Source organism: Bombina bombina, chromosome 3, assembly GCF_027579735.1.
Source record: "Bombina bombina isolate aBomBom1 chromosome 3, aBomBom1.pri, whole genome shotgun sequence".
Taxonomy (NCBI): Eukaryota; Metazoa; Chordata; class Amphibia; order Anura; family Bombinatoridae; genus Bombina; species Bombina bombina.
In genome coordinates this window covers 689,902,104-689,917,225 of record NC_069501.1, presented here as the reverse complement: position 1 = coordinate 689,917,225, position 15,122 = coordinate 689,902,104, and the positions used below count along the sequence as shown (strand labels likewise).

The following is a 15,122-nucleotide window of genomic DNA, read 5'->3' as shown; positions in this document are numbered from 1 at the left end:
GTTTATGACTTTTCAATGGATTTGAAATAGAAATTCTTGCGTTTCAAAATATTAGGTTGATAGTAAAAAAACATCCTATATAGCTAAAGTATTGTTAGAGTTGTTATTAATTGCCCATTATATTCACATGTATTAATCCAGCTCAGAATGCATTAAATCAACATAATTAATATAGTAGCTCATTTTATCAATGCATAGCTATGTGGGTTGTCAACTCTTTCACTACCACTGTGAGGAAAGCAACCCCACTACATGTTTCATTGTTCATTGTTGTAGAGGCAAAATAAGAAAGACCTAAGTGTCCCTTCTCAGTATATATGTCACCGGCATCAGCAGTGTGTGATGGAGTGTCCAACAGAAGAGACAATTTCTCGTTGCTATGGTTGTGGGGGACACTTATATTGACTTGCATAGTATGGATGGACACATCCCTTTAGGATGCAAGTGATCAATATGGGGAAGCTTTTTATAAATGGGATTGGGGCTATTACAAAACTGCTGCATACCCCTGTGCTTTAGTTAGAGAGGCATAGTATCCATGATTTCAAAGAGAATTCCCTTATTTAATAAAAAGTGACATGCTTGTATAACATGTAGGTGACTAGGGAGCTTTTACATTAGACAACAGTGGGCTTTTCTCAGAGGCCTTGTCTCCTTTAATGATTTACACAGGGGCTATAAGACCCCTTTTTGGAAAGGCAGCTTCTACCTCTTTTCAGTGAGAGATATCATGGGATATCATGCCCCTGCCATTATTAGATGAATGCCATATTTTTTATGATTGAAAGAAGCCAATATCCCATAAAGACAATAGGTACCATTCACACAAAACACCCTGAGTTCCCTCTATCAAATAAAACTCCACATGCCCCTCTAGAGGAGAGTCCTCTGTTTCAAATGAGGGGTCCTACACCTTGTTGTTATCAAGTGATCACCATGGCAACATCATTTACTTGATCCATAAGCATATATAATGAGAAGTTTGGGTAACCTTACCCTCGCCCCTCCCAAAATACATAGAAGTGTGCAAGATCCGTAATTTTAAAGAATCAATCATCTTATTTCAGTTAAGTTGTCCTGGAACTGTCAAGTAATTGTCATAGCAATAAAATAAATCATTGTATTTTTTCTACATTGTGTGCACCCTCCTGATAATATTAGTATGTCATAAGATCTTATAATTGAATGAAGAGGGTCTGCTTTTATATGTCACTTATTAATGTCATTAAATTAAAATAAATGTTGGCTAAAAACATCCATTAATAAATGCAAGATAAAAGCTGTATACCTGCACATTCATGGAAATGTTGTGTTTCTAGGGAACCCTTATTCACAGATCTTTATCTATTTATTAATGTCAAATAAAACAAAATATAATAGAACTTTACTTTTTCTTTCTTTACTTTTTAACCATGAAAGAGACTTGTTTACCGTATTGCATTTCTGATCTCTTTGGACTAGAAACAATATTGTTTTATGTTCCACAACCCTGCACTACAATGCAAATTGCTGTTTTATTTTAAGTGAAGGGAATTTTCCCTCAGAGACTGTAGTTACCAAATGAGAAAAACTATTAAAATAACTTCTAATCCACAAAGGATTTAGTAAATAGACTCAAATCACCACAATCATGAGTTCCCTAAAGCAATAATATTAAGTCTGCAAACTTCAGTCAATAAAATAACTGTTGTTTTGCAACTGACTCATGAGTAAATATGACATTTGCCCTTTCATTTAGGACAAGATTTTACAATACTCCCTAAAGCATTGCAGCTTTTTCATATCAATAAGAGGATGTTAATTTTCATAAAAAAGGCTGCACATTAATCATCCTTTCAAAAGCAGAGGTATGGTAATTATTTTGGGCAAAAACATGGTCTTATTTCTTATTTATTTTTATGTTTGACTTGGTTTCGCTTTTGGATAGAGTAGATGTTCTTAACTAGGTCTATTCTATGTGATAAGTTCTATTAGCACTACAACAAATATCATATTAAAGAGGAAAAATAATGACCTAAAAAAAGTAAAATTCTATAAAAAAAAATTCACAAAAATCATTTTCTGTTATGCTATAAAAAAAGTGTCTGGATATTAATTTATCTTATGTTTTGTGTCATATATATATATATATATATATATATATATATATATATATATATATATATATATATAAAAATATATATGCATAGTTTGTGTAACATTGGCATTATATTTGTTGGTAAAGATATAAAAGGTATTTTTGATGCACTTTGCTTTGTGTTTTCAAATGCATAATGTTATGGGAGCATGAATCAAAATACAGAGATTTTTTTCCCCAAAATTTGTAATTATACCTAAATCATCCTTTTTTTCTCCCTTCTGTCTAGTCTAAAATCTGTCTGTCACTTCTGATAACATCAGATTTAAAAAAGTGTAATTTCAATTATAGCACAAACAAAGATCGCTTTTGCAATTTCAAGGTGTGAATGTGGCATTTTGTATGGTCTTTGAAGCCTCTTTTCTTATTTGCCCACAAGGGAAATCTCAATTCCTGTCATGCTTTCCATTTTAGAAACAGATGCAGACAGATCCACACAAGCTGGATTTTGGCCTAAAGCCTGAGTTTCTGAGCCGACCACCAGGTCCAAGCCTTTTTGGAGCTATCCATCACCATCCTCACCCTCATGACTTGGCACGACCCTCAACACTATTCTCTGCCACAGGTATGCACAGGTTTGCAAGCTGTTGTAATTTATGAGCTCTGCACCTTATCACAAAAGTAGACATTTTAAACACCAGAGAATGCTAATCAGAGAAATTGTGTTCACAGGTTAGTATTTCATGGACATTAACCACATTGCGTTTTTGTGTCCCATGCTCCAGAGAGGTAAAAAGTACATTTTTAAACCAACGTTTTCAAAATGTTGCAAAATGTCTAAACCAACTATTTGATTTGCAGGCGTTTTAAAACCAAGGTTGCAAAATGTGCTTTTTGGTCTCTCTATAGAGTGTGTAATAAGCGCATTTTTTGTTTTTACACAAAAGCAAAATGTGTGTAAATTTGTGAGCTTATATTCTGCATCTAATAAACTAATCATGAGTTTGTTAGCAAGTGTTTAAGTTATTTAATCTGTGCATCAAGATATAGGGGCCGATTTATCATCCTCAGTGGATCATGTCCGACAGACATTCATAACTGCTGTTTTCGGCGAGCCTGAAGGCTCGCACGGAAATGGGCCGTTCGGCTCTGGGGCCTATTTATTAAGCAGCGTATGCTCATCATTCCGCATGAGCCTTCCGGCTCGCCGGAAACAGGAGTTAAGAAACAGCATGTCATAAGACCGCTGCTCCTTATTCCGTCCGCCATCTCTGAGGTGGCGGACTGCAATTTACCCGATACCATTGTTATGATTGACACCCCCTGCTTGCTGCCGATTTGCCGCAAATGTGCAGGCAGCATTGCAAAGCATTTCACAAGAAATGCTTGTGCAATGATAAATGCCGACAGCGTATGCTGATCGCCATTTATCAATGTCGGGCAGACGTGATTCACTACAGCGAATCATGTCCGCCCACCATTTGTTAAATCTACCCCATAGTATTGGAGCAACTTCTATGCACAGAATACAACTATTGTTTTAGTTATAAATGGGATTCCTTATATACTAGCACTTTTATAACCTTTTTAAGGATCTAAGCAGTCTAATTAGTAGGTTTCTCAAATTATTTTAGAAAGGCAAATTTTAGCTTGAGAGCTTTTTATTTTACTATGCATAGTTCAGGATGTAAAAGAGAGACACATGCATTGCAAAATAATGCTCAAAAAAGCCCTTAAAGATTTTGCAGGATTTCTTTCTATGTCAGCAAGTTTTTGATCATCAGACCCTAAACTTTGATGATACTCATGTTATTTGTGATTATTTTTAATGTGGTCATGCAAGATTAAATAACACTGGTCTAGATTCATTAAAATAAGTTACGCTTGCATGGTAAGGCTTCATTAAATGCAGTAATAAAATGGGAAGAGCTCCCTGGAATGCAACTTCTAGCATAGGACAGTGAGATTAAATATGGAGACTTCCAGCAATTTGTTAATCCTCTATTACAAGCAAATTCAAATCAATTTGCCTTATTTTCTAGTTCTTGCTCTATTATTTCGACCAGACATTTGGTAAATTCCTATAGCACCTGGTAAAAAATCTGAAGATTGATGAGGTAGACAAAAATCTGCAAAAACCAGTGAATGAATTATTAAATATAGATCCATGCAGAATGAAACAGGAGGTATAAGTAACATTTTAAGAGGTGTGGATTGTCTGATATGTCAAGGCCTGGCTTTGTCAGTTTATCAAAGTTTAAAGTGAAGGTCCATTTTGATGAATTAGTGCCCGGTTTTTAATAAATCTATTAAAAACAAGGGCAATTTAATTCATCAAAATTGACATTTCACAGTTTTCTTTAAAAGCGTACCTTTTAATCCTGGCAGCCGCTCCAGCACTTACTCCGCCCTTCGCAAGCCGTCTTCGCGGGTCCAAAATGACAAATCCGGCTTCCTCCAATCACAGCGTTGCATCATGCCAAGATTCCCCCGGGGGGGGGGGGGAAGCTATGATCGGAGGAAGCGTGAGTCGTCATTTCTGACGTCTGCAGAGGCTTCCGATGGCCAGGGGAATCGCTGGAGTGGCATTCAGGATTAAAAGGTAAGTTTTTGAAGAAAACAGTGAAATGTCAATTTTGATTAATTAAAGTGCCCTTGTTTTTAATAGGTTTATTAAAAACCGGGCACTAATTCATCAAAATGGACCTTCACTTTAAGCTTTTTCCATGCATAAATATATTTTACAAATAGTTATCTGCCATACTTTCTTTTACAGTACAGAAAACAATTGATTGAAATGTCCCTTTAATTTCTTGTATCTAGTGACAGACCTTGTAGTAATATCAGATCTTTCCATAGCATCTTGCAACATAAACAGACTTTGAGGCCTATTTATTAAAGGTCTGTTTGACCTCATCCGAAAGTGAGGATCAGGTCCGACAGACCTCGCTGAATGCGGAGAGCAATACGCTCTCCGTATACAGCATTGCACTAGCAGCTCTTGTGAGCTGCTGGTGCAACGCCGCCCCCTGCATATTCGCGGCCAATCGACCGCCAGCAGGGGGGTGTCAATCAACCCGATCGTACTCGATCGGGTTGAATTGTGGTGATCTCTGTCCGCCCGCTCAGAGCATACGGACAGGTTATGGAGCAGCGGTCTTTAGACCATTGCTTCATAATTGCTGTTTCTGGCGAGCCTGCAGAAACACGGGCGTTAAGCTCCTTTCAAAGCTTGATAAATGGGCCTCTTTATGTAATTTTTGCTGCTCTCAAAGACATCAACCTAAACACATGTCAATATGATTTAATAATAATTTTGTCAGTTTATCAGTTTTTCTTTCCTCCTGTGTTGTATAGGCGGAGGACATCCAGCTGGAGCACCTTTTGGGCCCCCTCCACATCACAGCAATTTCCTTAATCCTGCAGCTCATCTTGGTAATAAATGTTTCTCACGTTCTTATGTTTTATACAAATAGCAGACAAAATGCAGTTGACTGTAACATTAAAATAACATAGTCTGATATTTCTTTATAGATTGATCTATTTTACCTTCTGTCTAGGCCTGTTACAAAAATTTGGCCTTAAACTTCAATGGAGTTCTCATCCATGGAACCAGAAGTAGATATGCAGAATTATTTATTTCTTACCAAAATGTTTTCAAAATCCATTTATTCATTTCATACATAAAATTTCTATATCTCTGCGTAGTTATAGCGATCTTTTTTTAGTGGATGTACAGACCTTAAAATCTCCTAAATACTGTAACGCATGGCAAGTCAGTACCAAAAGAAGCAACCTTAAAATAATATACATAGCTCAAAAGCAATGCTGACATTCATCACCTAAGTGATGCGTTAATTGTCTTCATTTGTGAATAACCATACTGAAAAGGTTATATGGTTACAAGAAAGTGTACCTTTGTGTTAATGAGGCATTTCTTTCATTGTCAAGCCAAGGTCATGTAATGACGTATATATGTTTACTGCTTATACATTTACTTTTAGTATTAAAGGGACAGTAAAGTCAAACTAAAACTTAAAGTGAAGGTAAAGTTACAGATACAGAATCCAATTCTTTGTTGAAAATTATTGGGACTTTAATTCATCATTTTTTACAATATTACTTCCAAATCCAGTAATTTCAATTTTAATTCAGTTTTTTCCGATTTTCACAATCAACCCGTTTATTTTTATTTTTGGGTCATGTTTTTAGAGCAGCCAGTTGAAATTCTGGCTGTTAGGCAGCCGTGACCCTACGTCATCCGCCTACTCAATGTACTGCGCCTGCGCTAGAGTGTATTTCTCCTTCACAGAGTACACGCACGTTCTAGTTTTGCGCATGCGTACTTGTTCTGCTTAAGGCCGCTTGTTCTAGGTGAAGGGAGACGGGTGTGCTGAGAATCTTGCATGCACAGTTGCAACGCTCATCGTGAACGCGCTTCTGCTGTTACGTATAGAGCCAGTTGGGACCACTCTATACGTAACAGCATTTCAAATCCGGATATAGAGGTTGGGAGGAGTTATCGACGGAATGGTAGGGAAAAATATAGATGAAGAATTTTTTATTTTTTTTATAAAATCAAGTTAGCGATTAGCATATTCTATGTTGAAGGAATACATTGGTATATTCCAATTAAATAAACTTTACCTTCACTTTAAATTGACAGGATATAGTATGGCATTTTAAGCAACTTTCCAATATACTTCTATTATTTTGCTTAGTTCTCTTGGTATCCTTTGTTAAAGAGTAATCCTAGGTGAGCTCAGGAGCATACATGTGTCTATAGCCATCTGTCAGCATGTTTTTGCAACATTGTTGATTGCAGTGTTATACAATGTTACAAACACTGCTACCATAGACTGCTAAAGACACGTGCACGTTCCTAAGTTCCTATCAGCCTACCCAGGTTTATTCTTCATCATAGGATAACAAGGGAACAAAGTAAATTTAATTATAAATGTAAATTGGAAAGTTGTTTAACATTGCATGGTCTACCTGAATCATGAATGTTTAATTTTGACGTGACTGTCCATTTAATAACTAGTTCTTTGAATTCTGTTTTATTAGTGCCACAGCTGTGTTCTTTCCCAGCTATATACTGTATTAGCTGATGCATGTTTGGCATTGGAAAATTTGTGTTTTGGGAACCGTTCCTTACTATAAAATATTTAGCTTAGTGCTTTATTTTCAAAATGCTCATTTGATCATCAAACAGCTGTATTACGAAACTGAGTTTGGGCAATATCTGTATTAAGTCAAATTTAGGTACACACATTTGTTAATAAAATATTTGTAAATAATCAAAAAATACAACACTTTTTAGCCCTCTTCAACAATGTTCTGCCATTGTTTTCCCACAGAGCAATTTAACCGGCCATCTACGTTCAGCGGCCTTGCTTCAGTTAGTGGAAATGCCTTTGGGGGACTTGGAAACCCTTCAGTCAGTAAGTATTTATATACATTTTTATATAAACTTCTTAAACTGCATATTTAGTGTTTTTTTATTATTTATAGATATTATTTATCAACTTTTAGTTAACATGTTTAAAGGGTTTTTACTCATTTTTCTATGTAACAGAATATATTATAATTCTAACATACAATGTTTAAACACATAGTTAAAGTTGTGGACCAGACATTCTTGCTGTACATAAACAGGACATGATCAATGATTGTGGGATTCATACGTATGTCCCTTTTATTTGTCATGCTGACCATTACATTGCATCTAGGATCTTGACTTTTAACAATTTAGATATTAAATTGGGCTCCATTCTAATAAATTTTTATTTGTACATGGAAATAATTCATATCATCTAAGTTGATTTTTTTCTATCAATTCAAAGCTATTCTTGGCAGTAAGAAGAGTGACAAATTGAATTAGACAAATCCATTAAATCAGAAAATCACAACAACAAAAGTAATTCATGGCAGTTAATTAATTCTGTATTGATGTTAATGCCTAGTAATATTATTTCATAACACATGTAATTAATAATGTCATTAAAGTTTGGTTAATTTTATAGTTAATATTAGAAAAGTCAAACCATTTATTGATAAAATAAATGAACATTTAAAGGATAGTGTTTAATTTTTTTAAATCATTTAAAAAGCTGCTGGAAAATGGTGTTCTTGTTAGTTGTAATATTAGTGTTATCCCAGCGACACAAATGCATTTGAAAAGCACATTATAAATTGTGGGGGTTTTCAAACTATTGGGAACTGGTTTGAATTTAAAACCCCCAGAAAAAACAATTTGATGCTCTTTACAAGAGGATTCTGATCTCAGGGTCGGAAACTGCTGTAACAAATTAGAACATTTTGTCGTTACACTATAATATCCCTTCATGCATTTTGTCACATTGCTATTATTGGTTATTAATGATTCACTGCTTAAGACACACATTAAAATTGAATGCTGTTTATTGGTGGAGATTTATTTTAAAGACCTCAATTAGAAGTAATTCCAGCCACCATTTAAAGCTAAAAATGACATTTATTAAATCAAGTGAAGTGTTCATAGTTTAAAAAGTTGTCTTATTATACTATAGATCATTCAGTGTGAATTAATAAAAGGTCCTTCTAAATTTGAAATGGTGTCTGGGATTACTTCTACTTGAGATTGTGCTTCGTGGATTAGGCTGATCCACTGTTCCATGCCCCTTGTGGATGCTGTTTTTCAATTTTTTCAATTGTTGACAATTTATTTTAAAGATGTCATAATCAGTAAAGTATAAGCATTCTTGTTATTTCAACTTTTCAGAAAAAGAAATAATCTTTATTTATTAGATGTGATACTTTGTTTTGTACAAGTGCAGATGTAACACACTACTATGCCAGTAATAGTTATAGCCTTAAAGTTAATAAAGAGAACAATGTATCTAACCCTTGCAAAGACCTTGTAATTTTCATTTGTTGGAAAGGTTTATGCCTGGTGCCTTTTTACAACATAAGCAGTGATCAATATTAGACTGTGATAGCTTGGGCACAATTCTGTTTTCATCCTTTTCTATTTGTTCATAATATTTATTCAGAGATTGTTGTTATATCACCCTGTCCTAACCATGAGAAGCATAACAATGTCAACATAGTTATCCCACAGAAGTTGTGTGCCCTTGCAACAGAGGAAGACCAATTTATCAATTTGTCTTCTTATTTGGTACCAGAAAAGAACATAAAACTTCTAGGTCTACTCATCTGTTATTTTTGTTGGCTATAATCCCAAGAATAAGTCCAAATATTTTAGGTAAAGATTTATTCATATTGACGTATGGCTTAGTGTTAAAGATTTTGTTTTAATAGCTTCCTCAGATATAGACACAACATACACACCATATAATATTGCTTTATGAATATGAATAAACTGCTCTATTAGCAAGTAATTTAATAACTGAAAAACATGACTTTCTCTCTAAAATATATTTCATGAAAATACAACTAAGACCACAAACACAAGCACACAAGTAGAGTTTGCCAAACTTATAACACAAATCAAAACATGGCTCCTCATCCTAAATAGATAGAGTAGAATATTCTGAATTAAAAATCTGAAGAAAATTTGGATTATAAAATATATATATTGCAAGTGACATTTTGTTAGAAGTTAAGAGTGTAAGCATGTTTTGTCTTTTTTCCTAAGAAACAACCAGACCCTTTGACCTCTCCCTGATCATGGGCAAGTATAGCTAACATTTACACTATATACGTTTTGTTAACTTTCAGTTTTGTGAATTAGGAGGTTCATTTAACATTTATATTTATGCATTAACAAATGGAACAACCACATTAATTTGTATTCTCTTATTTTATTTTTAGCATCCAATTCAATGTTTAGCCATAAAGATGGCCCAAATATGCAGAGCTTCAGTAATCCTCATGAGCCATGGAATCGACTGCATCGTACGCCTCCTTCATTTCCTACACCTCCTCCATGGCTCAAACCTGGAGAGACGGAGCGTAGTTCTTCTGTAGCCTCACATGACAGAGATGGAGACAAAAGAGACTCATCTATCTGTAAAGATGATAAAGAAAGGTGCGTGAGGTACAGTCTTTCATTTCTCTCTCTCTCTTTTAATGCCTTAATACAAAATAAGTGCTTATTACACATAACTCCCAAGGAAATGCACAAGTCTATTATGTTTATTAAAATAGAAAAATATATATACTGAGATAGTAGTTTTTTTTTACAACCATCTACATAAAAATAAATCAGATTTAATAAAGGGACATTAAAATGATAGGACAATAATTTTTTTTTAAAAAAAAAATGTCCTATATTAAGGGAACAATTTATATTTTTGAATCACTACCCTCATAGGTATATATAACTATTCCTATTTAGAAAAGAGCAAAAAGAAAAGAAAATCAATAAACAAACATTGTGGCTTTGAACACTCTGTTAGCTATGATTCAGCTACTCACAATCTAAATGTTTAAGTGGTTCTACCAACATATCAGGGGGAGTAGTGCAGAAGCCTAAATTTAGTTTATTTTGCTATGGGAAGATCCCCCTGTTAAAGTCACCATAAAACCTTTAAATTCAGCCTATAAGTAGCGCACAGCCTGATCTTGGACATTGGGAGGCTATACAGCTGTTTATAGGCTGAATTGTGTGGTTCCTTTCATTGTATGGGCACTGGGTCAGCCTCAGGTTAGTTTATTTTTTTGGAAACTAGTTTTACCTCTAAATATGTTTTTTTGGGAATGGCTAACCAACAAATAGTCTGCTTTATTATTTATTTTTTAACTTTAATGTCTGGTTAAGCTCACATTGGGTACTAAATGAGCTTTAAGGTTCTTATTTAAGATCTTGAGGTTTAGCTAAGTGCAGAGCTGGTAGATCATAACATTATAAAATTAAATATAAAATGGAACATCCTAACAATAACACATCAAATTTCACTATTTGTACTACTAACATCAATTTTATATCTATATAAACTATATTGCAAAAAGTATGTGGATGCCCCTACTAATTATTAAGTACAAGTGTTTAAGCCACACCCGTTACTAACAGATGTATACATTTTCAACACACAGCAATGAAATCTCTGAAGTCAAACATTGGCAGTGTCATATTGAAGAGCTCAGTGACACATGGCACTGTCATAAAATGCCACTTTTAGTCGGTTCAGGAAATTTCTGCCCCACTATATTTGCACCAGTAAAGATTAAGAGCTATTAGCATCTATGAACAATAACAGCCCAGATATGAAGAGGTAGATCATGAAAATTTACAGATGCCAGGAGAACGACATTAGTGCCTGACCTCACAAATTCCCACAGTCATGCTCCAAAATCTTGTGGAATTTCTTCTTGGGAAGAGTGGGGCTATTATAGTTGCATGGGGCAGGGGGGCAACTCCATATTATTGCCAATTGTTTTGGAATGGGATGTACAACAAGCTCATAAAGATGTGAAGGTCAGGTGTTCACATGCTTTTGGCCATTGTGCGTGTATGTATGTGTGTGTGTGTATGTATATATATATATATATTTATTTTTTTTCTTCCCCCTTACTAGTGAAGGATAGTTTTTATTAAATGTATCAGACATTGTCTCAGATCTTTTATGCCCCAGTGCGTCTCTGAATGGAATTATTTATTTTTGATCTTGCATCAGTTCTTGCAATGTGCACATTCACAAGATCAAAAGGGATCTACAGAGGCTTTGGTGTTCTTGCAAAATCAAGTCACACATATATCTCTTTTTTTTCTAACCTGCAGAAAAAAAGTTTAAAAATAAATCTCAAGACCTAAACTAATAATGCAAGCTTTTGTTATAATTATATTTAAGATGAAGATAATATAAATATATTTAATACGTTTTTAGAATGTGTAATTTTTAACTTATTTGTATTTAATATTATAATCACAATGTGGCATAATGTAATAATCAATATGTCATTCACAGGGAGACTATGGAGAAACGGCACTCCAGCCATCCCTCACCAGCACCTGTTAATCAAGTTAATTCTTTGGGACATAATCGCAGTTTATCTGAACAAAACAGAAGTCACTTAAATAATGAGGTGCGGGAGAAAGAAAAGCCCAAAGAAAGAGAAAGGGATCACTCTGATTCATGGAAGGAAGCTAATATGGAAGAGCACAAAGCAAAAGACAACCATATTTCAGAGAAAGAAAGTTTGGTTCATGAAAACAGAGCTGTAGAGGAAGCCAAGCAGTTATCTAGGATCCCTTCACCCTATGTAAGGCCCCCTGTAATGGAAAACTCTAGGCCTAACAGTACATCTAATCGAGAGACTGAGAGGAAGAGTGAGTCTTATGAAAATCAAAAGAAAAACAATGATGTAAAAGTAAAAGAAGAACGAAAAGAAGACCATGATGTTGTTGTATCTGAAGGATCTCAAATTCATAGGTCTTCTGAACAACATCCACCAATATCAACGTCAAATGTCCATCCAAGTCACTTAGCAACCATGCCAATGGCTGTGGGTGTAACGGGCATGCACCCAATGAATACCATTGGTGGTCTCGACAGGACTCGCATGATGAATCCATTTATGGGTATCAGCCCTATTCCTGGTGGAGAACGATTCCCCTACCCATCATTTCATTGGGATCCTATGCGGGATCCCTTAAGAGATCCCTACCGAGGACTAGATATTCACAGAAGGGACCCATTAGGACGAGATTTTTTGTTAAGAAATGATCCACTTCATCGTCTTGCAGCCCCAAGATTATATGAAACAGACAGGTCATTTAGGGACAGGGAACCCCATGACTACAACCATCATCATCACCATCACCTTTCTGTTGACCCACGTAGGGAACATGAAAGAGCCAGCCAGCTGGAGGAGAGAGAGAGATTACACATGCTACGAGAGGACTATGAGCATGCACGTCTCCATGGTGTACATCCAGCTGCACTGGATGGTCATTTGTCTCATCCAAGTTTAATTACTCCTGGACTTCCTAGCATGCACTATCCCAGGCTCAGCCCTACAGCAGGGCATCAAAATGGAATCCTTAACAAGACTCCTCCCACAGCAGCATTAAGTGCCCCACCTCCACTTATTTCTACTCTTGGAGGACGACCAGGTTCTCCTAGGAGGACTACTCCTTTGTCCACAGAAATAAGAGACAGACCTCCTTCTCATACTCTTAAAGATATTGAAGCACGATAAAAACAGAACTTGGCATGTAACAGGACAATAGCCTGATAACATTAAAATCAGTGCAAGACTTAACATATAATCTTTGTAAAAATGTAAAGTCTCCAAGAACAATGATTTTCACTTTTTGTACATTATATGTTGCAAATTTCCAGCTCTTTTAGCCAATGTTTGTGATTTTAATTGTTTTATTTTACTAATGTAAAGCATTTGGTTGGTACAGAAGGAAATAATTCATTACACATGTATGGACTTTTTCAAACATAAGATATTGAAAAGAAATGTAAATATCTTTGTAAAAAAAGATTTGCTTCATTGGGTAATGGTTCATATATGCAAAAGTGTAGGATGAAAGCTTTACTATGTATAAATGTATATAGTCATAATGAATAACATAATACAATATTACTTCTTAAACTGTGCAGTTTGCAACATTACTATTTAAGAACACAGTCTGCTTTTACTGTGTTGTGTATATTGTTAGACACAACTAAACCCCTTCAACTATGCAATCAATGTGGAGGCTTTCCACAAAAAGCCTTTGTAACACAAAAGGATCATTTTCAACAATTACACAATAATTAAAGTCATATTTTCCCTAAGAATATTAGTAATGTTTCTCACCACTGGTAGATGTTTATTTTCAGTCGTGTATTGGACACAGTTTACACCCCAAGCAGATACCCATAGTGCCCTCAGAATGAAACAATCTTAAGTCAGGCAACATCCAAGACATGAATCAGGTAGTGGAGAAACATCTTAAGAATGCTTTGCAACAATTCATAAATGGGACATTTATCACATAGCTTTGTTGCTGATGGTATCATTGCATTTTGCTTCTTACTAGTGCACTGGCCACCTTGAATGTTTGAAATGTATTCAAGGTGTTGCATCAATGTCCAACACTATTGTTTATTTTTGCAAGGTAAATACTCAAAATCTTGTTGACTGGAGAGGATATGACTTTATCCAAAATAATTCTATACACATTTGGTAAACTGGGCTGTAAAATATATGTATGAAATAAACATAGTTCATTTGTCTTCTAGTGTAATAAAGTGATATCTTAAGTTGTTATCCTGTTTTGGCAAAAAAAAAAAAGAGAATAAAACTCCCAACAGTTGTTTCTAATACGCAGAGATCTATTTTAGTAGTCAACTGAAGGTTTAGTTGTGAGCTTCAGATTTTGTGAACTCCAAATGTTGTGCAGTGTTTTTTTAAGGAACAAACCCTCCCAGAAAATTATGTACACTGGAACAGTAGTGGTAGCTTTCAGTATTGTAAAGAGATTGTTATATACAAACCTTTTTGCTGTTAATCCTATATGTAAGAAATTCCTTTCTAAATCATATGTAAAGAGGAAAAAAAAGGAAACTGAAACGGAAAAAAACCATAAACGTGAAGCAAATCGCTCTTCAGCATGTTCCTCATCAGCGAAGACTTGTGTAATGTAAATTGTGCCATGTTATTAAAAAATGTGAACTAAGCTTCTAGAAAGTCTTGTTTTCTCTCACTATAAAGAATATTGGAAGTACATGGGTGTAAGTGCTCACTCAAATATAAAACCTCACATTTAAATGCCCTCCAAATTTTGCTTTTCTACTCTCCTCAGAGAGGCTGGAGTTAATTCAGCAAAGGGATATTAAACAGTGCTACATTTTTAAAACAAATAAATTACATCAAAGTAAACATAAAAATATACAGATTGTGTAACAAAAAAAAGCTAACACATTACTTGTTTTCTTGCAAGAGAGCTGACATGTTGTTTTCTTGCAAGAGAGTTGACATGTTGCAACTCAGGCTGCATTCTGCCTGTTCTGAGCATGGTAAAATCTGATCCCTGTTTATCTAGTTTATTCACTTAATACTAAATCAGCTCAAGCTAAATAAAGCCTTCCTGCAGGGGCTCCAG

General features: G+C 35.0%; 1 protein-coding gene across 1 annotated transcript in view; it reads left to right on the top strand.

The window, feature by feature from the left end:
- The window catches only part of AUTS2 (activator of transcription and developmental regulator AUTS2), an 89,429-nt gene extending 74,733 nt beyond the window's left edge, over nucleotides 1-14,696 (top strand). Inside the window, exons 10-15 of the mRNA XM_053707466.1 lie at nucleotides 2,552-2,702; nucleotides 5,435-5,512; nucleotides 7,438-7,521; nucleotides 9,717-9,752; nucleotides 9,893-10,109; nucleotides 11,989-14,696. Of these exons, the coding sequence (XP_053563441.1) occupies nucleotides 2,552-2,702; nucleotides 5,435-5,512; nucleotides 7,438-7,521; nucleotides 9,717-9,752; nucleotides 9,893-10,109; nucleotides 11,989-13,222 (1,800 nt within the window). The 3' untranslated portion in view covers nucleotides 13,223-14,696. The remainder of the gene's footprint in view (nucleotides 1-2,551; nucleotides 2,703-5,434; nucleotides 5,513-7,437; nucleotides 7,522-9,716; nucleotides 9,753-9,892; nucleotides 10,110-11,988) is intronic.
- The last annotated feature ends 426 nt before the right edge of the window (nucleotides 14,697-15,122 follow it).